Source organism: Chiloscyllium punctatum, chromosome 22 (assembly GCF_047496795.1).
Source record: "Chiloscyllium punctatum isolate Juve2018m chromosome 22, sChiPun1.3, whole genome shotgun sequence".
NCBI classification, from domain to species: Eukaryota; Metazoa; Chordata; class Chondrichthyes; order Orectolobiformes; family Hemiscylliidae; genus Chiloscyllium; species Chiloscyllium punctatum.
The window spans coordinates 41,909,230-41,934,761 of record NC_092760.1 but is presented as its reverse complement, the minus strand read 5'-3'; the positions used below and the strand labels follow the sequence as shown (position 1 = coordinate 41,934,761).

At 41.4% G+C, this 25,532-nt stretch overlaps 1 protein-coding gene across 1 annotated transcript in view; it reads right to left on the bottom strand.

Moving 5' to 3' along the window:
• LOC140493574 (acyl-CoA 6-desaturase-like) overlaps positions 1–25,532 on the bottom strand; it is a 64,867-nt gene that overhangs the window by 15,658 nt on the left and 23,677 nt on the right. Inside the window, exons 4-10 of the mRNA XM_072592153.1 lie at positions 17,631–17,732; positions 15,876–16,001; positions 14,385–14,445; positions 14,215–14,291; positions 12,691–12,788; positions 11,239–11,335; positions 2,843–2,922 (exon numbers count right to left, since the gene is read on the bottom strand). Of these exons, the coding sequence (XP_072448254.1) occupies positions 2,843–2,922; positions 11,239–11,335; positions 12,691–12,788; positions 14,215–14,291; positions 14,385–14,445; positions 15,876–16,001; positions 17,631–17,732 (641 nt within the window). The remainder of the gene's footprint in view (positions 1–2,842; positions 2,923–11,238; positions 11,336–12,690; positions 12,789–14,214; positions 14,292–14,384; positions 14,446–15,875; positions 16,002–17,630; positions 17,733–25,532) is intronic.

The following is a 25,532-nucleotide window of genomic DNA, read 5'->3' as shown; positions in this document are numbered from 1 at the left end:
ATGTTATCAGGGCCTTCTGGGGCAGGACCTAGACATTTACCAGCATCAGGCTGAGACTTCATTTCTCTTAGTAATCGGGCTCATATACCATACATTGTGCCAGATGTAACGTTCCGTTCTACCAAGACAGCCAAAAAAAAACGTTATGTGAAAAATTTATTTTGTGGATCCAGGGAGTATACATGTTTCACAAAAAAAAGGTGGGCCTTTGCCTCCCTGGACTGCTTTCTTGCCAACCTTCCTGCAGTCCCAAAGCCAGCAAGCAGCAGTAGGAAGCCTAGGTTTGGCCTGCAGCTCGCAAACAGCATGTTAATGAAGAGCCTAGCCTTGGGAATGCACCAAACCATCCAATGGAACTGGCCAGCTGCCTGACAGTTCTCCCATCCCCCAGCTCGAATATGTTACAGATATCTTCAAGGTCCATAACTCTCACAATATCCAAATCAGTCTCAGTTGAAGAAAGCAGTACATATATTTTAATCATGAACAAATCTCATTATTTTGTTACAAAGAAAGCAAGTAAACTAAAACTATTGTTAAAGTGTATGCTAAGTCCCAAACTGTGGAGATAAAATGCAGCCTCCAAATCATTAGCAAGTTCTCTACAGCTTACACCAGCAGCATTTAAAGCCTTCATCTCATAAAATATTCCTCAGACAGGAACATCTGAGCTCTTGGCAACAAGCCATGCTTTTTCTCCATTCACAGGATGGGGTTGTCACTGGTTGAGACTGTCAATATTAATCAGCTCTGTTTGCTTGTGAGAGGGTGATGCCTTGTTGAATCACTGCAGTCCATGTGGCAATGTGGATTATTACAAAGCTTTGTGTAATTAATCACCCATGTAAGATGGACATTGCAACCATCATGGGTGATTTTAATTTTCATAGAGATTTAATAAATCATTTTAGAACAATGACCTGGAAAATGAGCTGATTGAGTGTATTTGGGACAATTTCTTACAGCAGTACACTTTAGAGCGAACTATGGAGCAGACTACTTTAGATCTGTCAATGCACAATCAGACAGAATTCATTAATGATCTCTTAGTAAAGGAATTTTGGTGGGGGGTGGTTTGGGGTGGGGGTAAGGAGTGTCCATTCCCATCTGGGTCAGAGTCTGTGTGGTTCAGATGGTCTGGGAGAGGTGTCATTGTGGGTGTATGTTAAGAATAAAATCTGCCAATGGTTACTCAGCAACTACATTATGTATTTAATAGTCTAACTTTTCCTCAGTAACTATGTTATGTAATTTCATCAGAAACATCTAATGGAGACATTCAAAGTTTAGAGAAATATCTCAGTGGACAATTACATTTTCTGGGCAATTCCTTCAGACTCTGCTATGATGGGGATTCCATGGGGTCATGTCTACATTGGTATTGCCACTATCTGGCCAGTGGAAAATCCAGACCAAGGAGACTACTTTGGGTGTCCTGGTACATGATGTAATGTTGGTATGCAGATGCAGCAAGTGATTAGGAAGGCCAAGTGAATATTTACTTCTATTGTATGATGAACCAATTGTAAAAGTAGGGAGATTCTGCTTGCAAAACAGGGATTTATTGAGCCCATGTGTGAGGTCTGGTGTATAGTTGTAGTTTTCTTACTTAAGAAGGAATATATTTGCAAAAGGAACAGTTCAGAGAAGGTTTGCTTGATGAAAGAGTTATTTTATAAGGCTAGATTCAGCATGTTGAGCCTATCTTCATTGGCATTTAGAAGAATGAGTGGTAAGATACCTGCTCCATGACACTGGATGTATCCCTTTAACCACCAAGGCAGCTTGAAAGCACCAAAGCAAGTATCATACATGCTATAGATCCACATAATCAGAATCTGTTTAGATAACTATTGTGCCAATTTTTCTGGAATGAACATCAGTTTCTCCAGCACTTGCACCACTTCAGGGTGGCATGCAGGCTCAGTAGTTAGCATTGTTGCTTCATAGTGTCAGAGTCCTGGGTTTGATTCCCTTAGGTCACTGTCTGTATGGAGTTTGCACATTCTCCCTGTGCCTGCATGGATTTATTCCAGGTGCTCCGGATTCCACCCACAGACCAAAGATGGTGGATTGGCCAAGCTAAATTGCCCATTGTGTCCTTGGGATGTACAGGCTAGGTAGATTAGCTAGGGGAATTGCAAGGTTAAGGGGATAGGTTTGGGGTGTGTCTGGGTGGGAGGCTCTTTGGAAGGTCAGTGTAGACTCGACAGGCCAAATGGCCTGCCTCCACACTGTAGGGAGTCTATGATTCTATGGCTTGACATTGGCTGTTTTCTAATGGCATTCTCACAGTGCCTCTAAATGCCAAATAGGGACATGATCAGGTAAAGAAGACAGTCAACTGTTACTCAATGTGCATCTTATATGTAAACTATCTGACAAAATAGGAATGTCAGTATAAGCTTCACAATATGAAACATGGAATTTATGTGTTAATAACTCTGTTCAGGTGGTTCTACAATATTGCAGTCGATGAAATAGGTAATTAAAATCAGAATCATCAATGAAACAGCATGTATCAGAGATTTCAGAAAGTAAAACAGGAAATAATTTTCGTATATATGTATCAATTATTTGAGTCATTGCTTCATTTATTAAGGTAAAGCAAGTTTCTCAACACAACACAATTTTGCACAGAATTGTGGCACAGAAAGTATACTTTATTTAGAAGTCTTTGAGAAAATCCAATCAATCAGGTTTAGATTCTGACCTTGGTCTTCAAGAAGTAGCTGCAAACATTCCCCCTGCAGCACACCCTCACACCACCACTGCCACCATCACCACCAGCACCCCACCAACAAAACCTAACCCATCTTAGAAATGTTTCCTATTCACTTACTGGTGCTCAATCTGGAAGTTGAGATGGCCACTAAACCAGTCATTGAAGGAAGATTGTTCAATATTACATGTGGAGTCCAACTGGAGAGTCAAAAATAGAATATAGATTATTAGCCATCCTGAAAGACAATGATGAAACCTGTTGTCCTAACTTTAAATTCCAGCATTGGGCAGCTGTCTGCATGGTGTTCGCATTTTCTCCCCACATTTGCATGGGTTTCCTCCAGACAATTATAGGGTTTGGGTGGGATGCTCTTCAGAGGGTTAGTGTTAACTTGATGAGCTGAATGGCCTGTTCCTACGTTGTAGGGATTTTATGATGAACTGCTAAAGATGCCCTCTACGTTTCAACGCTACAGCTCATTGACTAAATATATTAGAGCTCTGCTTGGTTCAATGTCAGACAATTGGGCTGTCTTTCTTATAAAGCTACTCTCACTATATTTGTTTTGTTGACAAGAGTGAGGAAAAATACATAGCAGGTTTGTTGACTTCGGCTGAATCACATTATGTGCTTCTCTGACTGTTGCTCTGTGAAATCCCAACTTGTAGTTCAGGAGACAGTGACAATTGAACAGTGTTTGTTTTGGAAATAAGTTCTACATCATTACCAAATTCTTAAGTCGGGTTGCCGTATTCAGGTACTTCTTTCCATTCATTCACGGGATGTGACTTTGTACTTGTATAGAGTGACACGTGACCGATACACCAGTGTTACTCTGCAAGTTTCTAAATTACAGGCTAAACCACCCTTTTTTCTGATTAGACTCAACCTGGAATACTGCATTTATTAAGCCACTGCACATCAGGAAGGATACAGTTGCTTTGGAGAAAGTGTAATTTGGATTTACAAGAATGATATCAGAGCTAAATGGGCGGCACGGTGGCACAGTGGTTAGCATTGCTGCCTCACAGCGCCAGAGACCCAGGTTCAATTTCCGCCGCAGGCGACTGACTGTGTGGAGTTTGCACATTCTCCCCGTGTCTGCGTGGGTTTCCTCCGGGTGCTCCGGTTTCCTCCCACAGTCCAAAGATGTGCAGGTCAGGTGAATTGGCCATGCTAAATTTCCCGTAGTGTTAGGTAAGGGGTAAATGTACGGGTATGGGTGGGTTGCGCTTCGGCGGGGCGGTGTGGACTTGTTGGGCCGAAGGGCCTGTTTCCACACTGTAAGTAATCTAATCTAATCTAATCTACAAAATGAGTAAAATTATCAGGACAAATTCCCTTACTATATTTATATCCTCTTGATTACAGAACCTTGAGGAGTGATCTAATTGAATTGTTTAAAGTGTTTTAGATTTAACAAAGTGGAGAGAGAAATTACTTCCACTGCTGGGAAACTTTGAACAAGGACCTTAAAATTAGAGTTAAGTTGATGAGGAATGATGTCAGAATTATTTCTTCAATCAAAGGGTAGTGGAAAACTGGTATTATCTCCTGAGCAAGCTGCTGAGTCTAGGCATATCCACAATTTGAAGACCAGGACTGATAGATTTTTCTTCAGCACGACTATTAAGAATTATGGACCAAAGATGGGTAGATGGAGTTTAGATACAAATGAAACGCCATCTAACTGAATGATGGAGCAAACTCAAAGAATTGAATGTCCTACTCTTTTCTGTTTCACTAGCTGTATGCTCCTTTATTGGTGTTATATCTGCCTGAAGTTGGTCTGACATCTGTAGCCTAGTCTCTGTTCGAAGAAGAGGAATGCTGGAGCATAATGGATATGTGGAGAAAAGCCATGCAAAAAGGTCAGGAAAGAGTTAACTGGTCCAGCATGTCTACCCCACCCTGACCTAGTAGATTCCCTATTCATCACTTACATATGATCCCTGTCAGAAATTTCCTGGAAGTAGCAAAAAAGTGGAAAAGAAAACACCAGGACAATTCAGGGATAACCTCTCTAAAGTCAATCAAACAAATTTGAGGAGGTCATTGTCATCACTACTGTTAATCTCACTTAATCAGCCATATTCATAGGAATGCATCCAGCTCCCTTTTGAAAAGTTGTTTCAGACTAAATGCCATGAAAAGAAACTGATGCATTGGGTCAAATGACTAGTTTTATTGGTTCAAAATGACCTCCAGCCTCTTCACACATTAATTACAGATCAGATCCCAAACCATGTCATATCAGTGCAAATTAAATAGTGCAAGCAGTCTCTAAGTTGTTTAATGAAAGGTCTCATTTGGAAGGGAAAAAAGAACATCTATAAGTAAGCTATCAAGATGTTTCATAATGATCTAATGGTTCTAGCAGCAGAATATTTCACTTGTCCTCCCAAAATGAAGCGATTAATTCAAGCAATGGATGTTATCATTCCTCTTTCCCTGGGACACTAGCATCAACATTTGACCCCCAAAACCTACACTTATCTTCCTGGCAAAACAGGTAAGTCATCAAGCATTGTAGGAACAATGACTGGCTTGTTTTGAACTTGTGAACTTTTACTGAAGATAGGGAATTCACAACCTGGAGGATCATAAGCAAAAACTCATCTGGGCAGTTCACCGCGTCATACACAGGAACATTAATCAAATGCAACATCACACAATGCTCCCAGAATACAGGCCTGAGTGATATAGGCCACTGCAGTGTTCTCTTCTCTTATTCTTATCTTTCTTTCGAGCTCTAATGAAAGGTCACAGACAAGATATATTAACTCTTGTTTCCCTCTTTACCGAGTCTGCAGAGTTAGCATAGTACTTCCAATCCTGATTTCAGAACTTTGTTCCTGTGTTTCTTCTGTAGGAAGACTGAGATACGGGCTATTAGACTAGAAAGGATTGAGATTATTAAGGAGGAGGTGTTATCAATTCTAGAAGGTGTGAAAGTAGATACGTCCCCTGGGCCGGATGGGATTTATCTGAGAATTCTCTGGGAAGATAGGGAGGAGATGGTGGAGCCTTTGGCCTTGATCTTTGAGTTGTCATTGTCTACAGGTTTAGTATCAGAGGACTGGAGATTGCAACTGTTGTGCCCTTGTTCAAGAAGGGCAGTAGAGATGACCCAGGCAATTAAAGACCAGTGAGCCTTTCGTCTGTTGTGGGAAAGGTTTTGGAAAGGATTATAAGAGATAGGATTTATAATCATCTAGAAAATGACAATTTGATTGGAGATAGTCAACATGATTTCATCAAGGGAGGGTTGTGTCTCACAAACCTCACTGAGTTTTTTGAGAAGGTGACCGAACATGTGGATGAGGGTAGGGCAGTTGACTTGGTGTACATGGACTTCACTAAGCCTTTGATAAGGTTCCACATGGTAGGCTTTTAGACAAATGCGGAGGCACAGGATTGAGGGTGATTTAGCAGTTTGGATTAGAAACTGGCTTTCTGTAAGAAGGCAGTGAGTGGTGGTTGATGGAAAATATTCAACCTGGAGTCCGGTTACTAGTGGTATGCGACAAGGTTCTGTTTTGGGACCACTGCTGTTTGTCATTTATATAAATGACTTGGACAACAGGCATTAGTGGATGGGGTAGTAAGTTTGCAGATGACACTAAAGTCAGTGGAGTGGTGGACAGTGTGGAAGAATGTTGCAGGTTGCAGGGGAACTTTGATAAACTGCAGAATTGGACTGAGAGGTGGCAAATGGAGTTCAATGCAGCTAAATGTGAGGTGATTCACTTTGGGAAGAATAACAGGAAGGCAGGGTACTGGGTCAATGGAAAAATTCTTGGTAGTGTGGATGTGCAGAGGGATCTTGGTGTCCATGTGCATAGATCTCTGAGAGTTGACCCAGGGTGATAGTGCTGTTAAGAAGGCATACGGTGTGTTAGGTTTCATTGGTGGAGGTATTGAGTTCTGGAGCTGTGATGTCATGCTGCAACTATATAAAATGCTGGTGCGGCCTCACTTGGAATATTGTGTACAGTTATGGTCGCCCCATTCCAGGAAGGATGTGGAAGCATTGGAAATAGTGCAGAGGAGATTTACCAGGATGTTGCCTGGTCTGGAGGGAAGGTCTTATGAGGAAAGGCTGAGGGACTTGGGTTTGTTCTCATTGGAGAGAAGAAGGCTAAGAGAGGATTTAATAGAGATAAACCGGATGATCAGAGGATTAGATAGGGTCGATAGTGAAAGTCTTTTTCCTAGGATGATGATGTCGGCTTGTACAAGGGGGCATAGCTGCAAATTGAGGGATGATAAATTTAAGACAGATGTCAGAGGCAGGTTCTTTACTCAGAGAGTAGTAAGGGCATGGAATGCCCTGCCTGCCAATGTAGTTAACTCAGCCCCAATTAGGGGCATTTAAACAGACCTTGGATAAGCATAAGGATGATGATGGGATAGTGTAGGGGGATGGGCTTAGATTAGCTCACAGGTCGGCACATCGAGGACCGAAGGGCCTGTTTTGTGCTGTATTGTTCTATGTTCTGTTGTTCCTAATGGTGACTAACCTGAAATATCATTGCCTTCCTGATATTGAATATCTTCTAGTCGCACTCGTCCAGGTACGGCTGACACTATGTTGTATCAAACACAGAAAATGCCAGGAAACCTAGCAGGACTGGCAACATCTGTGGAGCGAGAAAGAGAGCTCAGAAGGTCCGAAGAAATGTCATATCGAACCCAAAATGTTAACTCTGTTTCTCTCTCCACATCTGCTATTTGATCTGCTAAGTTTTTCCAGCATTTTCTATTTGTTTTAGATTTCCTTCATCTGCACTGCTTTTTTTTAATATAACTATATAAGAACAAAGAACAATACATTACAGGAGCAGGCCCTTTGGCTCTCCAAGCCTGTATTAACACATTTTGCCCATCCACACCAAAACTGTCTTCACTTACAGGATCCATATCCCTCCATTCCCTTAATATGCATATATTTCTTGAATGCTGCTATTGTGTCTGTTTCCTTCACCTCTTCTGGTAGCATGTTCCAGGCACACACCACTTTTTGTGTGAAAAACCTGCCTCACACATCTCTTTTAAAATTCTCCCCACCCCTGCACCTTGAGCCTGTGTGTACCATAGTAATTAACCCCTGCATCCTGGGAAGAAGACTTCTACTTTCTGCTGTAACCATGCCATTTACAATCTGGTAAAGTTATATTAGGTCAACCCTCAACCTCCTGCATTCCAGTGAAAACAAGCCCAGTCTATCCAAATTTTCTTCACAGCTAAAATCCCCCATACCAGGTGACATCCTGGTAAGCCTTTTCTGTAGCCTCTCCAAAGCATCCACATCCTTCTGGTGGTGTGGTAACCAGAAGTGTACACAATTTCCAAGTGTGGTCTAACTGAAGTTCTGGAAAGCAGCAGATTAACTTGCCTATCTTTATACTCAATGCCCCTTTTAATGGAGACAACCATGCCATAAACCTTTATCTACCTGTGCTGCCACCTTCAGTGATCTGTGGATCTGCACACCCAGATCCCTCTGCATATCAATACTCCTAAGAGTTCTGCTATTCACTGTATAATTTACACCTGTACTTGACCTTCCAAAATGTATCACCTCACATTTATTTGGATTAAACTCCATCTGTCATTTTTCTTCCTATGCCTCCAACTGATCTATATCTTGCTGTATCCTCTGACTATCCGCAACTCCACTAAACTTTGAGTCATCTGCAAATTTACTAATTAGATTAGCCATGTTTTCCTTCACATCACTTATACAGACCATGAAGAGCAGAGGCCCCAGAACTGATCCCTGTGATAGAACACCACTAGCCACAATCCTCCATTCTGAAAAGCATCCTTCCACAGCTACCCTCTGTCTCCTATGACTAAGTCAGTCCTGTATCCATCTTGCCAGCTCACCCGCGATTACCATGTGATATCACCTTTTGAACCAGTCTGCCGAGGGACCTTCCCAAAGGCTTTAATGACGTTAATGTAGACAACATCAACTGCTTTTCCCTCAAATATCTTCATCACCTCCTCAAAAGCCTTGGTGAAGTTAGTGAGGCACAACTTGCCCCACAAAAAAATTGCTGTCTATTGTTAATAAGTCCATGTGCTTTTAAATGTGTATTGATCTTGTCCCTGAGAATCTTTTCCAATAATTTCCCTACCATTGACATGAGGCTCACAGGCTTGTAATTTCCTGGATTTTTCCTGTTACCCTTTTTAAACAATGGGACAACATTGGCTATTCTCCAGTCTTTGGGGACCTCACCTCTGACCAAAGAGGATACAAAGATATCTGCTAAACAAGAATGTAAAAACCTTAGCTTGATCTGTTGGAATCTTTGGGGCAACTATGTCAAATTGTCACAGTAACACTGAGCCAATGTGATCCTTAGCTTCCACTGGGATGACTAATGCTGAATTTGGTTATCTTCAACGCTGAGTTATTCAAAATCTGATGAGCAGCAAATCTGATGATAATGATATGAAATCGATCACCAATTACATTGTTCTGTTTAGTTATATATCAAGATTTCTTGTGTTTTACCATATGGCAGTATCCCTTCAATTTGTGATCCTTTACTTCTATGAATTCCCAGGTTTTGGGTCATGAATACTGATGGGGTTGCAGAGGTTATATTTGGGGGTGACAAGCTCCCAGTCCTCTGAGACAGAAATAGTGAGTGTAGCGAGGAGATTCTGTCAGAACAATCATGGGCTCACTGAATATCCACTAACTAAACAGCAAGAGGCGGACAGTGGCCATAAATACCCCTTACCCTTTGAAGCTGTTTGCAAAGTACATGTGGGGGAACGGAGAGAGAGGGGTCACTGAATCTTCCACCACAAGGGAATATGGATAGCATGGCTGAAACTTTTATGAGTAAATAAAGTGCATTAAGTATTTCCATATTTAACTGACCTATTAATATGTTGCTCTGTAACCTGTGAACATTAATGATTATATGTGTTACTGAATGCAACTATGTTGTGTTGTTTTTCCTAGGTCAGGGGTCACGCTAATTTTCAAGTGCTAAAATAGGGCTATATTGGAAAATAGTTTGAGAAGCACTGCCCTATGCAATTGTCAAATTCTCTCCGACAATAGTTGACATGGATCCATGTGATCATGTCTTCTCGCTTCTGTATCATTATGAAACTATAATCAACCATAATCATTCTAATTATGTTACATGAATATTTTAATGAGCTCCTTTCTGTATTCTTAATATTCTGAAGAACAAAGTAAGTGCAATTTGAAGCTGAAATTGATAAGAGCAGCAGGCGTATAATTCAATCTGTTTCTCAGAACAAAGGCTAGCCTCCATTAATAATTGAAGTTGCTTCTCTGCAGATTAATGAGGATCTAATGTACCACATCTCAAAGTGACAATAAACTCACAGAAACGAAATACCCTATGGAAGAATCCTGCTGATTAAAGTTCCTGTTTTGTCTCTTTTCTCTTTGTTTCCTCATGTTTCTACTGAAACTAATGAACTTTTGCTGGTAACCTGTAGGCAACAAACCATCTTCCAGGACCTTTTCACATTGTCAGCCTCCATTTGAGACTAGACAATGACATATCAGCACAGAGACATTATGGTCAAAGCCAATCCTATTCTGAATTGACTCTGCATAGCCCTATCCTTCCCCAGTCTCCCATATTATATACTTTCAAAGGAACAATGTAGATTTCCTTATCAAACTTTCACTGATGCAGCAAGTTTGATGATGACAATTAATCAACCAGGTTTGCACTCTATAATGCAGATAGTCATTTTAATGGTGACAGCAATTTCAGACACTTGGAAAAGCTGCAATGAAATGGTCATTTTTGCAAGTTAACCTCCTTAGCTGCCTTGTCTGTACTTGCTACAAGTTAGTGGGAGCAGTTTTAACAAGAATACAAAATTCTAATCTGGCAGTGTCTACAAACATTTAGAGCAGAACTTTCATTCACCCAAGGATACAGAATTGGAAATGAATAGGTCTATAATTGCACACAACCATCGGGTCTCCCACCATGGTCCTGGCTCTAGCTCCAAGACAGTTTAGTTGCACTGCTCTGAGATGCAGGTTGGGATCCCACAGTGGCAGTGAAGATGCCCCTCTCTCCCACCCCCAGTGTTGCTATGGTTCACAGCTGCAGCCACAGAAGAAATTTCCCCTTCACAATGATGATCTAGTAGCTTGGGCCTTTTAAAATTTAGCATCTTATAAAATCTCTTTAGTAGGTGCCTTCATTTTGAGGCTACCTAAATCAGCGCTGACCACTTCTGATGGTGGCACTGCTGATCTTTTAAAAGCCCTCCAACCTGAAGAACTCGCCCACCCACCCTTATCTGGGCAGCCAGCCTGGTTACTAACATTCCTAGCTCATTAAAAATTGCAGCAGGGGTGTAGGGGCACTGAATTACCCCTGACCACAGGGTGTTGAGCCCAGGACAAAAACTCAGATGCTTTGGGGGTTTTTATGATGTAAAGTGTCACAAACTGCTACAAGGATGTTCTAAAGCTAACTGTGAGTTACCTGCATAGTGAGCCAGTCCTTGTGCTTTTCATCATCAATGGTCATAGGAATATGGTTCATCTGGGTCACCCACACAAACCAGTGGCTCTCTATGAACCTGCAGAGAGAACCAACACAATGGTCAAGCATCGAACGACTATCAAAATTCTTCTGGTACTGATGCTTCTTTACCTATACAACCAATACCTGTTTTTATTTCCTATTTTTGTGTTTAAAATCAACCTATTCAGAAATGTTATGACACATTTCTGGAACAGGTGGGATTTGAACCCAGGCCACTGGCTCAGAGATAGGAACACTACCACCATAGCACAAGAGTCTGTACTTGTTACAGTTTTGGAAACCACTTTCAGGTGCAGTTTTTACTTTAAGCAGACATCATTCAGGACCAGACATCATTTTCCCTTCATCTCCCTGCCTTTCAATCTCCTTCTCCTCAAGGCATCTACCCTCATTTCATAGGAACTGATAGACTCCCAATGGCCATCGCTCTGTGAGAGTTCAGACACTGCAAGCTTCAAAAGGCATCACAGAGCAAGAACCTGTCCTCAGCAAATGACCACACAGAAATACGTCTTAGACGGATTAGTAAATCGCAATCATGAAGAGAAAGCTCTTTGTTTCTTTCTCTCTCTCACCCTTTGAGCTGACAGAAATGAAGACCAATTGAAGCAGCTCTCTAGCCATCGGTGTCAGCTGTGATTCAGCTGGTAGCACTGAAAGTCAGAAGGCTGTGTCTTCAAGTCCCACTTCAAAGACTTCAGCATCAAACCCAGACTGACAGTAATGTGGGAGGGCATAGGTAGATAGAGAAAATCTACTTCCTCTGCTTAGGGAGGCTCATCTTAGGGGATATTGTTTAAAGCTTACAGCTAGACCATTCAGGAGTGAACTCAAGAAACAATTCTTTGGTTGTGGTTGGAGCTTAGAACTCTCTCCACAAACAGAAGTCAATTGTTAATTATAAAACTGAGATAGGTGGAATTTTATTGATCAAAAGGATGAGACAATGGTAGTTAAAACTTTGTAATCTACCATGATCTCACAGAATGGCAGAGGGGCTAAAATGTGACTTCAGTTTCCATGTTATTTTACAGAACCACTTCAAATTGATAGCAGTTTGCACAAGCCCATTTGAACTGGGCTTTACCAATTACAACAGGAATTTACAGCAGGTTGGATAGTTGGACATGCAATTGGACTGCCTGATAATGAACTACTTAAATCATAGGCATAGCCTATGGAGATAAGAGAAAAGGAGAGTAAACGGGTCCTTTATACATTTTTTTTGCATTAGTCACATCTCCTCTCCCTTGCTCCAAAATGCTACATCAGCCTTTATGCGCTGTCCAACTTTTTAAACATGGTATCATTTCAGTTTATAATCCAAAAACTGTAATACTGGTGGCTGTGACTGAAACAACAGAAATAATTCTTTTGAACTTAACATACCTGACAAAGATGACAAATAGTATGGAACCAAAAAATCCATAAAAGGGTACATAGGTGTTGAAGTAGCGGACGTAGTATGTTGTTGCCCAGGCAAGATCCTGCAGGATGGAAAGGAGTAGACGAAACGTGTTAAAGGGGCAAAAGTGAGGACTGCAGATGCTGGAAACCAGAATTTAGATTAGAGTGGTGCTGGAAAAGCACAGCAGGTCAGGCAGCATCGAGGAGCAGAAAAATCAATGTTTTGGGCAAAAGCCCTTCATCAGGAATCAGGAGTGTGACTTATGTGATCAGTCAAGTGCAGGATACTATTTGATTTGAACTGATTTACTATTGTCACGTGTACATTATTGCGGTGAGAAGTTTTGCGTTGTGTGCAGTACAAGCAGATTGTACCATTCAAAATGCATTAGGGTAATAAAACAGAGCAAGAAATACAATGGTACATCTGCAGAAATGTGCGCAAAGAGCCAGATCAACATTACGTTTACAATTTGAGAGGTTCATTCAGAAGTCTAATGATAGCAGAGAAGAAGCTGTTCTTGAATCTGTTAGTATGTGTGTTTAAACTTTTGTATCTTCTGCCCTTCGGAAGAGTTTGAAAGAGATTATAATTGAGGTGGGAGGTGTCTTTGACTATATTGGCTGCCTTCCTGAGGCAGTGAGCTGAGGAATGGAATTGGCTGGAATCGACAGGCAATGTACGATACCTGAGCATCCAGTTGAAACTCCGGCTTTCCTTGGTTCCAAGTCCCAGGAATTGGGTACCAACCTGTGACTCTCAAGTGCATCCTGTATTACATCATTTTATACACAAGCAAAAGCTGACACAATCTCCATGTGCCACAGTAAACTGTAGTGGTATCTCTGATCAGGAGCCCAGAATTTCCTCCATAACTAAGGCCTCAACCTAGTAGGTGTCAGCACCAAGGAAGAGGTGGAGTTTCTTTTCAGGTAAGATTCATAGAATCACAGAATTCCAACAGTATGGAAACGGGCCATTTGGCCCAACAAGTCCACACCACCCCTCCGATGAGTAACCCACCCAGACCCCATTCCCTTAACCTATTACTCTACATTTACCCTTGACGAATGCATTTACCCTACACGCCCCTGAACACTATGGGAATTTAGCATGGCCAATTCACCTAATTTGCACATCTTTGGATTGTGGGAGGAAACCGGAGCACCCGGAGGAAACCCACACAGACACGGAAAGAATGTGCAAACTCCACACAGTTGCCCAAGACTGGAATCAAACCTGGATCCCTGCTGCTGTGAGGCAGCAGTGCTAACCGTTGAAACACGATGCTGCCCCACACCCCCCCCCCCCCCTCCCCTCCCCCACAGATCTAGATAATTTTGGCATTTCTCAGACATGTCTCTCAGGTTCATTCCATGAATGAGGGGCACCAGTCTGCCACCAGGCAGCCTGTGGAGGGAAGGAAGCATGAAATTCAAGTGGGATACAGTAGGAAGCAGGAGAGGACAATCAAAACCTCTAATTAAACATTCTGATGCACTTACCACCCAATCTCGACGAGTAATCATGGTCATCATTATCTGAATGTAGAAATACACCGGGATTAAAAGGGGTGGACCAACTAGAAAAAGAGAGCAAGGAAGTGATACCACATCAGTAAACAACGGTTATAACTGACAACATCTCACCGACTGATCCAGCAAGCAATACTTACTGAGGAAAAAGTACTCGTGCTGATAGTTGTAAGGCAAAAACTTGATCTTCCGTTTTCCAAACTACAGCGATGAAAGAGGAATTAGGTGGAATCAGATTAGTAGCCACTCAGGGCCTTCAGTATAAAATTATTTAAGAACTTCAGTTAGACTTCAGCACACAACTCCCTTCCCTGTATCTATTATTCTACTGAGGTAGTTTTGCAGTCTGACACTCCTAGGAGGGTACTACACTAGCAGGAAACAATACAGTTACAACATTTCTCCATGGTTCTTCAACCCACGCTGCCTATGAATAGAGTTAATTGCCAGAAACATAAAGTCACAAAATATCAAATATATATTACATGCAAATGCATCATCCACACTTTCAACTGGATTCAGCCTGTGAACTCACCGTTCGATATACAATTATTCAGATGCTTCAGTTAGTTCACGAGCAATTGAAAACAGTAGGAATGAGGATGAACAAACGTCCTGATATTCCTATTAGTTAAATAAGTCTGTTGTATCTGCCTCATGCTTTATCCTTTCATTCATAATGGCCATTCAATTGAAGCACCCGAGGAATTTTCAAAATCTACTTTTTATTCATATGCAATGAGCAGGTTAGTGCTGTCATCATCAAGTGAGGTGTCTGACAAAAGGCTTCTAATGTCACTTTCAGTCATTTTCAAACCTGTGATCACCTGGGAACTGTTCTTTTACAAAGAACATCTCGGCAGCAGGCAGGTTGATCCCAGACCTACCATTTCTCCAGTGGGAAATGTGGTTGAGACGAAAGTCCACATCCACAACTCACCATCCCTGTTCTTCGACATAAATTACCTGCACCCCTCGATTAGATTTCAGGCCATTACTCAGTCCTTTTAGATATATAGTATTCTTTTGTAGATTTATTTTCCTTTATTGCTTTAATAAGAAGCAATGATAAAATGTGTTTCTTGGCGTACACTAATGTTGAGGAGAAAGTGAGGACTGTAGATGCTGCAGATCAGAGCTGAAAATGTGTTGCTGGAAAAACGCAGCTGGTCAGGCAGCATCCAAGGAACAGGAGAATCGATGTTTCGGGCATCAGCCTTTCTTCAGGAATGAGGAAATCTCATTCCTGAAGAAGGACTGATGCCCGAAAAGTTGATTCTCCTGTTCCTTGGATGCTGCCTGACCTGCTGCGCTTTTCCAGCAAAACATTTTCAGTACACTAATGTTGAATTTGTTTTTGGCTTTGAGCAAAATATCTCGGTCTACACAACTTGCTCTCTCTTCCCTGAATTCTTACTTTATTGAAACCGGGATGCATTGTACTCCTTCTACTCTAACGCATTTCTTTACCCAGGTCATTAAAGCTATGGAATGTCTTGCCTTCCCTGAACTACCTTCCCTACATCAATCTATAGTCTAACAACATTGCCCCAAATATACCTCACATTCTCCTTCTGACCTTAGATTTGTCAGGTCATTTCACCTAGGTTTCACAACAAAAAGGTAATTACCTCCACAGGTTGGGTGTCTCCCAGTACAAATACCTTTAGCATATTCACATCAGGGTCCTTATTAAAGATGTTGGGTTTGGCATGGTGCTGGAAGTGTCGGTGATTCCACCAGTTTCCAGAAGCCCCCTTGAAACAGAGATACCGTATCACACAATATACTAAAAGCAATATACAACTTACTCAAACTATTTGTAATTTTGTCTTCAAACGTCTTGAAATTAAATCCAGTTCTTGTGTGAGCTTCAAATTCTCTTTCAGTTAACCACACAAGCCAAAATATCTCACTCAATTCCCACTAGTCTTAGAGTCTCATAATTGTAGGCATTTGTTCTCAGGGATTGCTCATTGTCAGGATCATCTCTAGGCAGCTGTCAAACTTGTAGCCCATTCCTTCCCACTTTTACTTGAGGCTGTGCCACAAATACTGAATCACAAAAAACAGGCTAGGTTTGGTAGGCACAGTTTGCCAACTTCAAGAGGGAAAAGAAATTCTGTGCATACTTATTTAGCAAGCTCCAAAAATCCTATCTCCAATGTTAAGGTTAGTGACTGCCCTTTTTTGGTTTCCTTTAAGAGCAGAAATAATGAAAGCATGAGCAATCTAGTCAATCTTTTTAAACCACGGCTTTGCCTCCATTTTAAAATTTGCTGCCATGAGTATGATCAAAGAGTGCCGAGGAAACGGTTTTACAAGTTACACAGCAGTTTACTGCAGTATGAAATCAAAACTATTTTGTAACAGGACATTATGAGGTAAAGCAAAACGCTAAAAATGCTGGAAATCTGAAACAGAAACAAACATTTCTGGAAATATACACCAGATTAATCAGCATCATAGGAGAGAACAGACAAGGCAGGATAAGCTGTTAAAAGTAATTATGGGAAAGAGATGGAAAATGTATTAACAGAAAAGGAGATCTGGAAGAGCAAAATATTATGAAGTGAAAATGAGTTTAATGAGAGAAGACACAGACATTTTCTGAATAACCTAAGGAATGGGGAAAGACAGATGGAAAGGGAAGCATGAACTGATAAACTGGAAAAGGTCTCTCTTGTGGCATAGTGCTAGCGCCCCTATACCTGGACTGGGAAGGCTAGGTTTGAGTCCCACCTACTCCAGAGGTGTGTAATAACATCTCTGAACAGGTTGAACAGAAAAGTAAGTTAAATAAAAAACTGGGAAACTACAAAATGGTCCAGGGGCCTATGTGAAGTAAGTTTACACTAATGGGTGTGAAGCAGAAATGTTGCAACACTGGATCTTGGGAGGTAGTTTTATTGCTCCAAAATCACCATCATTGTGATCCTCCAACCAAATACCAACCTGCTCTATCCTGGGACATGAACAGGTGTCCAGACATCGGAAAATTATAATAAAGGGTCTGCATGCCTGAAATGTCACCATGTCGATACTCTACAACGATGCTATCTCACTTACTAAGAATTTTCAAAGACTTATGGCGTTATTTTTCATTAATACAAATTATGGAGGCAACCTCATGTTATGGACAAATAACAAGGCTGAGTGCAGTAAAACTGAAATTTCTCTAGCTCTCTTCAGAATCAACAGTAAAACAGAACTTAGTTCTAATAAATTTGTAAGCCATGCCAATTTGCTGAAAGTCTATTTGAATAGACTAGAGGAAACCCTGCAGTTATTCCCATGTTTTTTTAAAAATCAGCTCTTTTGTTTAAGAAGATCATGTCTCAAATCCCAGCAGTTCTTATCATCCTAATCCCCAGCTCAATGATTACCTTCATGTGACCAATCAGGAACTTGTGTAACAGGTGATTCCATTTTGAACTCCGAAAGACAGACAAATGTCCAAAGTCATGTTGAAGCCAGCCTGACTGAACCTGCAATCCAACAAAATGAACATCTTTTATCTTGGTATTTGCATAGCAAAGTTAACTTTATTCTCTTTATATTCTTACTGAGAGAAATACAAACAATGTTCCTACCCAGAAGCACAGTTCAGTGGCTCTCACGGACCTTTCAACCCACAATTGCTGACCAACAAGAAAACCCAGCAATATTTCATGAGGACTATTTTCTATTGAGACATTAGGTGGTCTACAACTGAAGCCTGCAATATCTGTGAACGTACTGAAGCTGCCTTTTCATTTGATATCAGACTGGTGCACTATTTACAAAAGGAAATTGATCAATAGCTATACACAGGAGATATTTACTAAATATCTCCTAAATACTAAATATAAGAGCTACTAAAAGCTCTTCCTGCTCAAAAGATTATGATATAGATGAAGGTATATGATATAGATGAAGGTATTAAAAGTATAATTATCAAATTTGCTGATGACACAAAGCCGGGTGGCAGAGTGAAATGTGAGGAGGATGTTAGGAGATTACAGGGTGACCTGGACAGGCTAGGTGAGTGGACGGATGCATGGCAGATGCAGTTTAATGTGTGGTTATCCACTTTGGTGGCAAGAACAGGAAGGCTGATTACTACCTAAATGGAGTCAAATTAGGTAAAGGGGTAGTACAACGAGATCTGGGTGTTCTTGTACATCAGTCAATGAAAGCACATGCAGGTACAGCAGGCAGTGAAGAAGGTAATAGCATGCTGGCCTTCATAACAAGAGGAATTGAGTATAGAAGCAAAGAGGTCCTTCTGCAGCTGCACAGGGCCCTGGTGAGACCGCACTTGGAATATTGTGCGCAGTTTTGGTCTCCAAATTTGAGGAAAAACCGTTCTGGCTATTGAGGGAGTACAGCGTAGGTTCACGAGGTCAATTCCCAGAAGGGTGGGACTGTCTTACATTGAAAGATTGGAGCGACTGGGCTTGTATACGCTTGGGTTTAGAAGGCTGAGAAGGGATCTGATTGTGACGTACAAGATTATGAAAGGATTGGACACTCTGGAGGCAGGAAGCATGTTTCCGCTGATGGGTGAGTCCTGAACCAGAGGACACAGTTTAAAAATAAGGAGTAGGCCACTTAGAACAGAGTTGAGGAGAAACTTCTTCACCCAGAGAGTGGTGGGTGTATGGAATGCTCTGCCCCAGAAGGCTGTGGAGGCCAAGTCTCTGGATACTTTCAAGAAAGAGTTGGATAGAGTTCTTAAGGATAGTGGAATCAAGGATTATGGGGATATGGCAGGAACAGGATACTGATTGAGGATGATCAGCCATGATCATAATGAATGGTGGTGCTGGCTCGAAGGGCAGAATGGCCTACTCCTGCACCTATTGTCTATTGTTATAAATCTCTGAGATAGTTATCAAAATTCCCAAAATTACACTGCCTAGGGTATAGCCCTGATTTGTAAGTATCATATTTAGATTCACCACAATTTATAAAATAGTAAAGCACAGAGGGCTCTATGTTAGCACATTGCACCATACCAGTTTCCAAAAAGAGCCAGTTACTTACTTCTATTTCCTTGCATTTATAGTTTTCATTATTCTTTTTGATTAAGCATTTATCCAGTCTTCTTTAAGCCATTATTGATAACTGCTTCTATTTCAGTTTGTATTATATCATTCCAGTAGCAACACTCTGTGACGTATTTTTCTCAAAATTCTCCTAACCTTCTTCTCAATTTCTTTGCCAAAATATTATGACTTCTAGCAACTGACTTGGTGACCAGTGGAAATAGGTATTCTCTTTGCATTATTAGAATCCCCTTCTACTGACTTAATAGAAGCTTAAATGTCATGCTTAGAAGTGACTCTGGCTGCTTTAGGCAGTTGGATAATAGACTTGCAAAATCCTGCATTTAATATTGGAAAGGATTGGGGTATGAGAGGTAAAATAACATGCTCAATTTTGATGGCCTGTCCAAGGGTAACCAGCAAGACAAAAAGCAGCTTTCCAGTTTCCTTTACAAATGCAAGCTATGGATCAAATTTTTGTTTGGCTACAGAGACACATGGTGGTGTGCAAATGGCATCATTTTGAGCTGGAGTTTGCCTTGTCAAATGGGGTACGTTGCCCCAACCTCATCCCACCCTCCAAAGCTACTGAAATTTTTGATCTGATGATTCATTCTTGCTCATCTCCAATAATGCAGATGACGTGTGGATACCTAAATCTCTGCCATTTGCTATTTTGCTGTCATTTGTTAACAAACTATGAAATTTGTTAAGCCCAATTGTCAAGTGTTTCCATTGTCCACTGCATTCTTTACAGCTATTGCACATAAAGAGTTTTGGGAGTCTTTTCTGTTAGCGAGAATGAGGTAGTCCAAAGACAGTAAAAATTACCTGCCGCAGGTATCATGATTAAATGTTGCAGCAGACTGGGCTGGGAATGGTCCTACATTAATTACATGTAATTAACCTACATACCCTTCATTTTACTACCTTCCATGTGCCTATCCAAGAGTCGCTTAAATGTCCCTAAAGTATCTGACTCTACAGCCACTGCTGGCAATCATTTCATGCATCCACTACTCTCTGAGTAAAGGACCCACCTCTGACATCTCCCCTACACCTTCCTCCAATCACCTTAAAATTATGGTCTCTTGTGATAACCATTTCTGCTTTGGGAAAAAAGTCTCTATTTACTCAATCAATGCCTCTCAATATCTTGTACATCTCTATCAAGTCATCGCTCATCTTTCTTTGCTCCAATGAGAAAAGCTCTAGCTCCCTCAACCTTTCTTCATAAGACATGCCCTCCAGTCCAGGCAGCATCCTGGTAAATCTCTCTGAACCCTCTCTAAAGCTTTCACATCCTTCCTATAATGAGGCGATCAGAACTGAACACAATGTTCCTAGTGTGAGTTAACCAGGGCTCTTCAGAGCTGCAACATAACCTCGCGGCTCTGAATCACAATCCCCCGCTAATAAAAGCCAACACACTGTATGCTTTCTGAACAATCCTATCACCTTGGGTGGCAACTTTGAGGGGTCTATGGACATGGACCCCAAGATCCCTCTGTTCCTCCACACTGCCAAGAATCCTGCATTTAACTCTGCATTCTGTATTCAAATTCGACCTTCCTAAGTGAATCAATTCACACTTTTCCAGGTTGAACTCCATCCGTCACTTATCAGCCCAGTTCTGCATCTTGTCAATGTCCCGTTACAACCTTAAACAGCCCTCCACACTATTCGCCACTCCACCAACCTTCGTGTCATCGGCAAACTTACTAACCCACCCTTCCACTTCCTCATCCAAGTAATTTATAAAAATCACAAACAGCAGAGGTCCCAGAACTGATCCATATGGAACACCACTGGTCATCGTGCTCCAGGCTGAATATGTTCCATCTGCTACACCTGCTGTCTTCTATGGGCCAGCCAATATTGAATCCAGACAGTCAAATTTCCCTCTATCCCATGTCTCCTTACTTTCTGAATGACCTTATCAAACGCTTTGCTAAAATCCATGTACACCCAATCCACAGCTCTACATTCATCAATATGTTTTGTCACATCCTCAAAGAATTCAATAAAGCTTATGAAGCATGACTTGCCCCTCACAAAGCTGACCATCTCTAATCAAGTAATCACAAATCCTGTCTCTCAGAATCCTCTCCAATAATATGTCCACCACAGACGTAAGACTGACTGGTCTGTAATTCCCAGGATTATCCCTATTCCCTTTCTTGAACAAGGGAATAACATTTACCACCTTCCAGTCATCTGGTACTACTCCAGTGGGCAGTGAGGATGCAAAGGTCATCGCCAAAGGCGTAGCAATCTCTTCTTTTGCTTCCCGTAGTAACCTTGGATTTATCCCATCTGGCTCAGAGAACGTATTTATGCTTATGTTTTTCAAAATTTTCAACACATCTACCTTCTTACCATCAATATGTTCGAGCATATCAGCGTGTTTCATGCTGTCCTCACAAACATCAAGGTCCCTCCCGGTAGTGAATAGTGAAGCCACTATCCCTGATGTACCCTACCCTCATTCTGGCCATCCTCTTGTTCCTCACATAAGTACAGAATGCCTTAGGGTTTTCCTTAAACCGACCCGCTAAAGCCTTGTACCTACCTTATCCCCATAATCCTTTACACCACTGAGAATCAGAAATCTACTAATTTCTACTTTAAACATACTCAAAGACTGAGCCTCCAGAACTCTCTATGGTATAGAAGTCCAAAGCTTCCACAAACCTGATTACAAACCTTTCCCCTAATCTTGCACCTAAATTGAATCCCCACAATTTTTAAATTGTGCACCTTGGTTCTCAAAAGGGGAAACATCTTCACCCCATCTACCCTGTCTATCCCTTCAAACTTTTTGTAGGCTTTACTGACATGACCTTTCATTCTTCAATATTCCAGAGAATTCAGGCCTGGTTTTCCCAATCTCTCTTCATAAGTCAATCTGCCACTTTGCTATCAAGCCTGGTGAGCCTTCATTATACTCCTTCGATGGCAATATATATTTCCTGAGACAAGGAGATTAAAACTGCACATAATACTCCAGTTGAAGTCTGACCAAGCTCCCATACAAATGAAGCAAGACTTCACTATTCCTGTATTCAACTCCATTAGCCTTCCCAACTGCTTGCTGCACATGCATATTAGCATCGAGTAACTTATTGATTATCTCCCTTAGTATATATATATTTGCCAACCTTTTACCTGCACATTTGTCCTCCTTCCAAAGTAGTGACTTCAACTTTTTCATATTATAATCCATCCGACATACACTTTCTCATTCACTTAGCCTGCCCAAATTCTCCTGAGGCTGCTTTACATCTTCTTCACAATACACATTCCTACCTAGTTCTCTGTCAGCCACAAACTTGAAAATATTGCATCTGTGATTTCAAAACAGAGCTTGGTAGATATTTGAAAGTGATGATTTTAGAGGGCTATGGAGATAAGATTGGAGAGTAGGACTAGCTGGGTAGCTCTTTCAAGAGCTGGTACAGATACAATGGGTCGAGTGGCCTCTTTCTGTACTGTAAAATGATTCTGTGATCCCCACCTCCCATTGTTATATATTGTGATCGGCTGGGGCCCAAGTACTAATTCTTGCAATACCCCACGAGAGATAGTCTACTGATGAGAGAATGACACATTTATTCTTATCCTCCTCTGTCTTTTATCCAATCATTAATCCACACCAGTACATTAGAACCTATCTGATATGCTTCAATTTTTCCAACTAGCCTCCTGTGGGAATCGTTATCAAAAACTTTCTCAAAATCTACGTATACCATGTCCATTGGGTCTTCTTTATCAATTTTGTTTGGAACATCTTCAAAATGCTCTGACAAGTTTGACATGTGCCCAGTCAGATCATTATCATCCAATTGTCTATTAATCATATTTTTTCAAATAGATTGTAGTATTTTCCCTACTGTATGGCTAAAAGGTCTTTAGTTTATTTCTCAAATTATGGGATGATATCTTCCAGTCTGCAGAAATCATTTCAGAATCTACAGAATCTTTGAGGATAAACCAGTGCATGGATTATCGCTATTATCTCTATATCATTTAACACAATGAGATTCAGACCATCAGATCCTGGGGGTTTATCAACTTTCAATTGACAATAAATATAAAATTCAAAAGGAGAAGGATTTAAGGTGTATGGTTAGGAGCCTCTGATTGGCTGTTCAATGCTTGATTGGAAGTGTACAAACAGGAGTAGGGCTATGAGTGGTTCCTTCAGGTACCATTGCATCTCCCTCACCTGCCGCAAAACATAAAATCCAGCCCGTCAGATTCCTCCACATTCCCACACAGGACCCATTTCCTTCTGGGTTTTTTTTGCAGTTTATGAACACCCATTTGTCCTGCTGAGGTTAGGTTCCACATCTTAAATGGAGGATGAAAAATGGATTTCTTCCCACATACTATGTCAATCTGGCAGTGCAGGATTTTGGAAGCTCTTCGGAAACAGACCCATGGCTCCAACGATTGCTTACAGGTTGCGTGCACAAGAGTGAGAGAATTCCTGGCTCCATGGATATGGAGTTTAAAAATGGCTTCCTGCACTCCTAAGTTTCATTCTGGCAGGGTGGGCTGATCTGGAATTTGTAATGGTTACCCAGGAAGTGGTCTGGGTCCTGTACAGTACATGTGTCTCTGTGTACCGTTCTTTCTCTTTAAAAGCCCTAATATCGAGTGGGTGTTCAAGTCTCCTCCCTCACAGATTGAATCACTCACACTCTGAATGTGGGCACAGCCAACATTCATCTCATTCTCTTTGCTGGTGTGTGGAACTCCAAGGTCTGTGAGCGACAGCGGATGGCACACTGGCTTAGAGGGAACATTGGACAGAGCCACTTTCTTCCCCATTATGCAGTTTTGTTTTCCAGCATGATGGAAAATGATGGTGAGCAAATGATGGCGATGCCTGAAAAGTGTCCATGAGTCCCTGAATATCCAAGTCCCCTTTCCAGTAACCCAACCCGTTAACCCCACAGACTTTGCAGCTCTCTGGGTCCCCACCCAATCCATCTACATGAGTCTGCACCTGCCCAGCTTTCCCCCACCAGCCCCTGGAATATGAGATGACCATGCCAGGTGTGATCATACACTGACCCCCTAGAAGCCATGATACTCCTGAATGTGGATGAACTTCCCATCTGCATTACTCCTTCCAATCCATGCTTTACCATATCACTTCCTTGCAGATACCACTGCATCCCTGCACAATTCTAATCCTTCCTCCTCCACAGCCTGCAGCTCCCACTCAAAGACTAATCTTGCCAAATCTTGGTTTCAAATGCTACAGCTCAGAAGGTGCTCTCAGATGTATTGAAACTTTTACCAGCTTATAATAAAAACACACCTTTAATATGGATTGTTGCTTCTTTGCTAGCCCAATAGACACTTAAGGATTGAAAGATTTTTCACTTGGTTTTTCCATGCTAATGTCTTTGCTTTCAGTTGATACAAGTTCAACGTTTTTCATAATTTTAAAATATGCCCACTGCTATTGCATGGCCCCTAGGGTAGGTACACTGTGCATACTGGACGATATTGGTGGATAAATAGAGGTATAGTGGGGTTATGAAGAGGTATAAATGATTTGAGAGGGCATGGGGATATGGGTGGGTGAGAGTGAGGGGTTAAAGGTGACATTTAGGGGAGCTTCAAGCAATGTTTGGAACTTGCCTCCTGTGTTAAGAGAATTGAGGTGGGCCTTCTAACCAGTCTGTCTCTGCAGCCACACTCCTCATTGCAAAACGCATTATGTACCTGATCACTGTGTGAAAAATCAAAAAAAATATAAAATCACACATAGGTTGAGTGTGCAGGTCAGGCTTCCTTGTCCCAGACAAAGACTGGGCCTTAAATTGCCTCAAAAACCTTTGTCACAATCAAACTTCTTTTTGAAATCCTGAACTGGCAATCCTTATTTAATCCACGACTTCCTTAGAGAGCACTTGTTTCATCTCATATCATGACCACTTAGTCACTTTATGCCAAGAGTAAGGCGAGGAAAGAATGAATAAGTTGAATGAAACTGAACAATTTAAAATCTTGAAATATGATCAGTGAAACTTAGTGTTCATTTGGTCCCAGATTGGGATTAGTCAATCTCCATTTCTCCAGGAACATTAAGTAAAATGTAGCTGAAGAGGTCATTCTTAAGTTGAGCTCGCACACTGGAGAAAAGCATCTAACACAGTGCATTACCAGGTCCTGGTTAGGCATCCCACATTTTGCCTGGGATCATGTCCTTCATTAATCCGACTTTGTGGTTCTGATTGG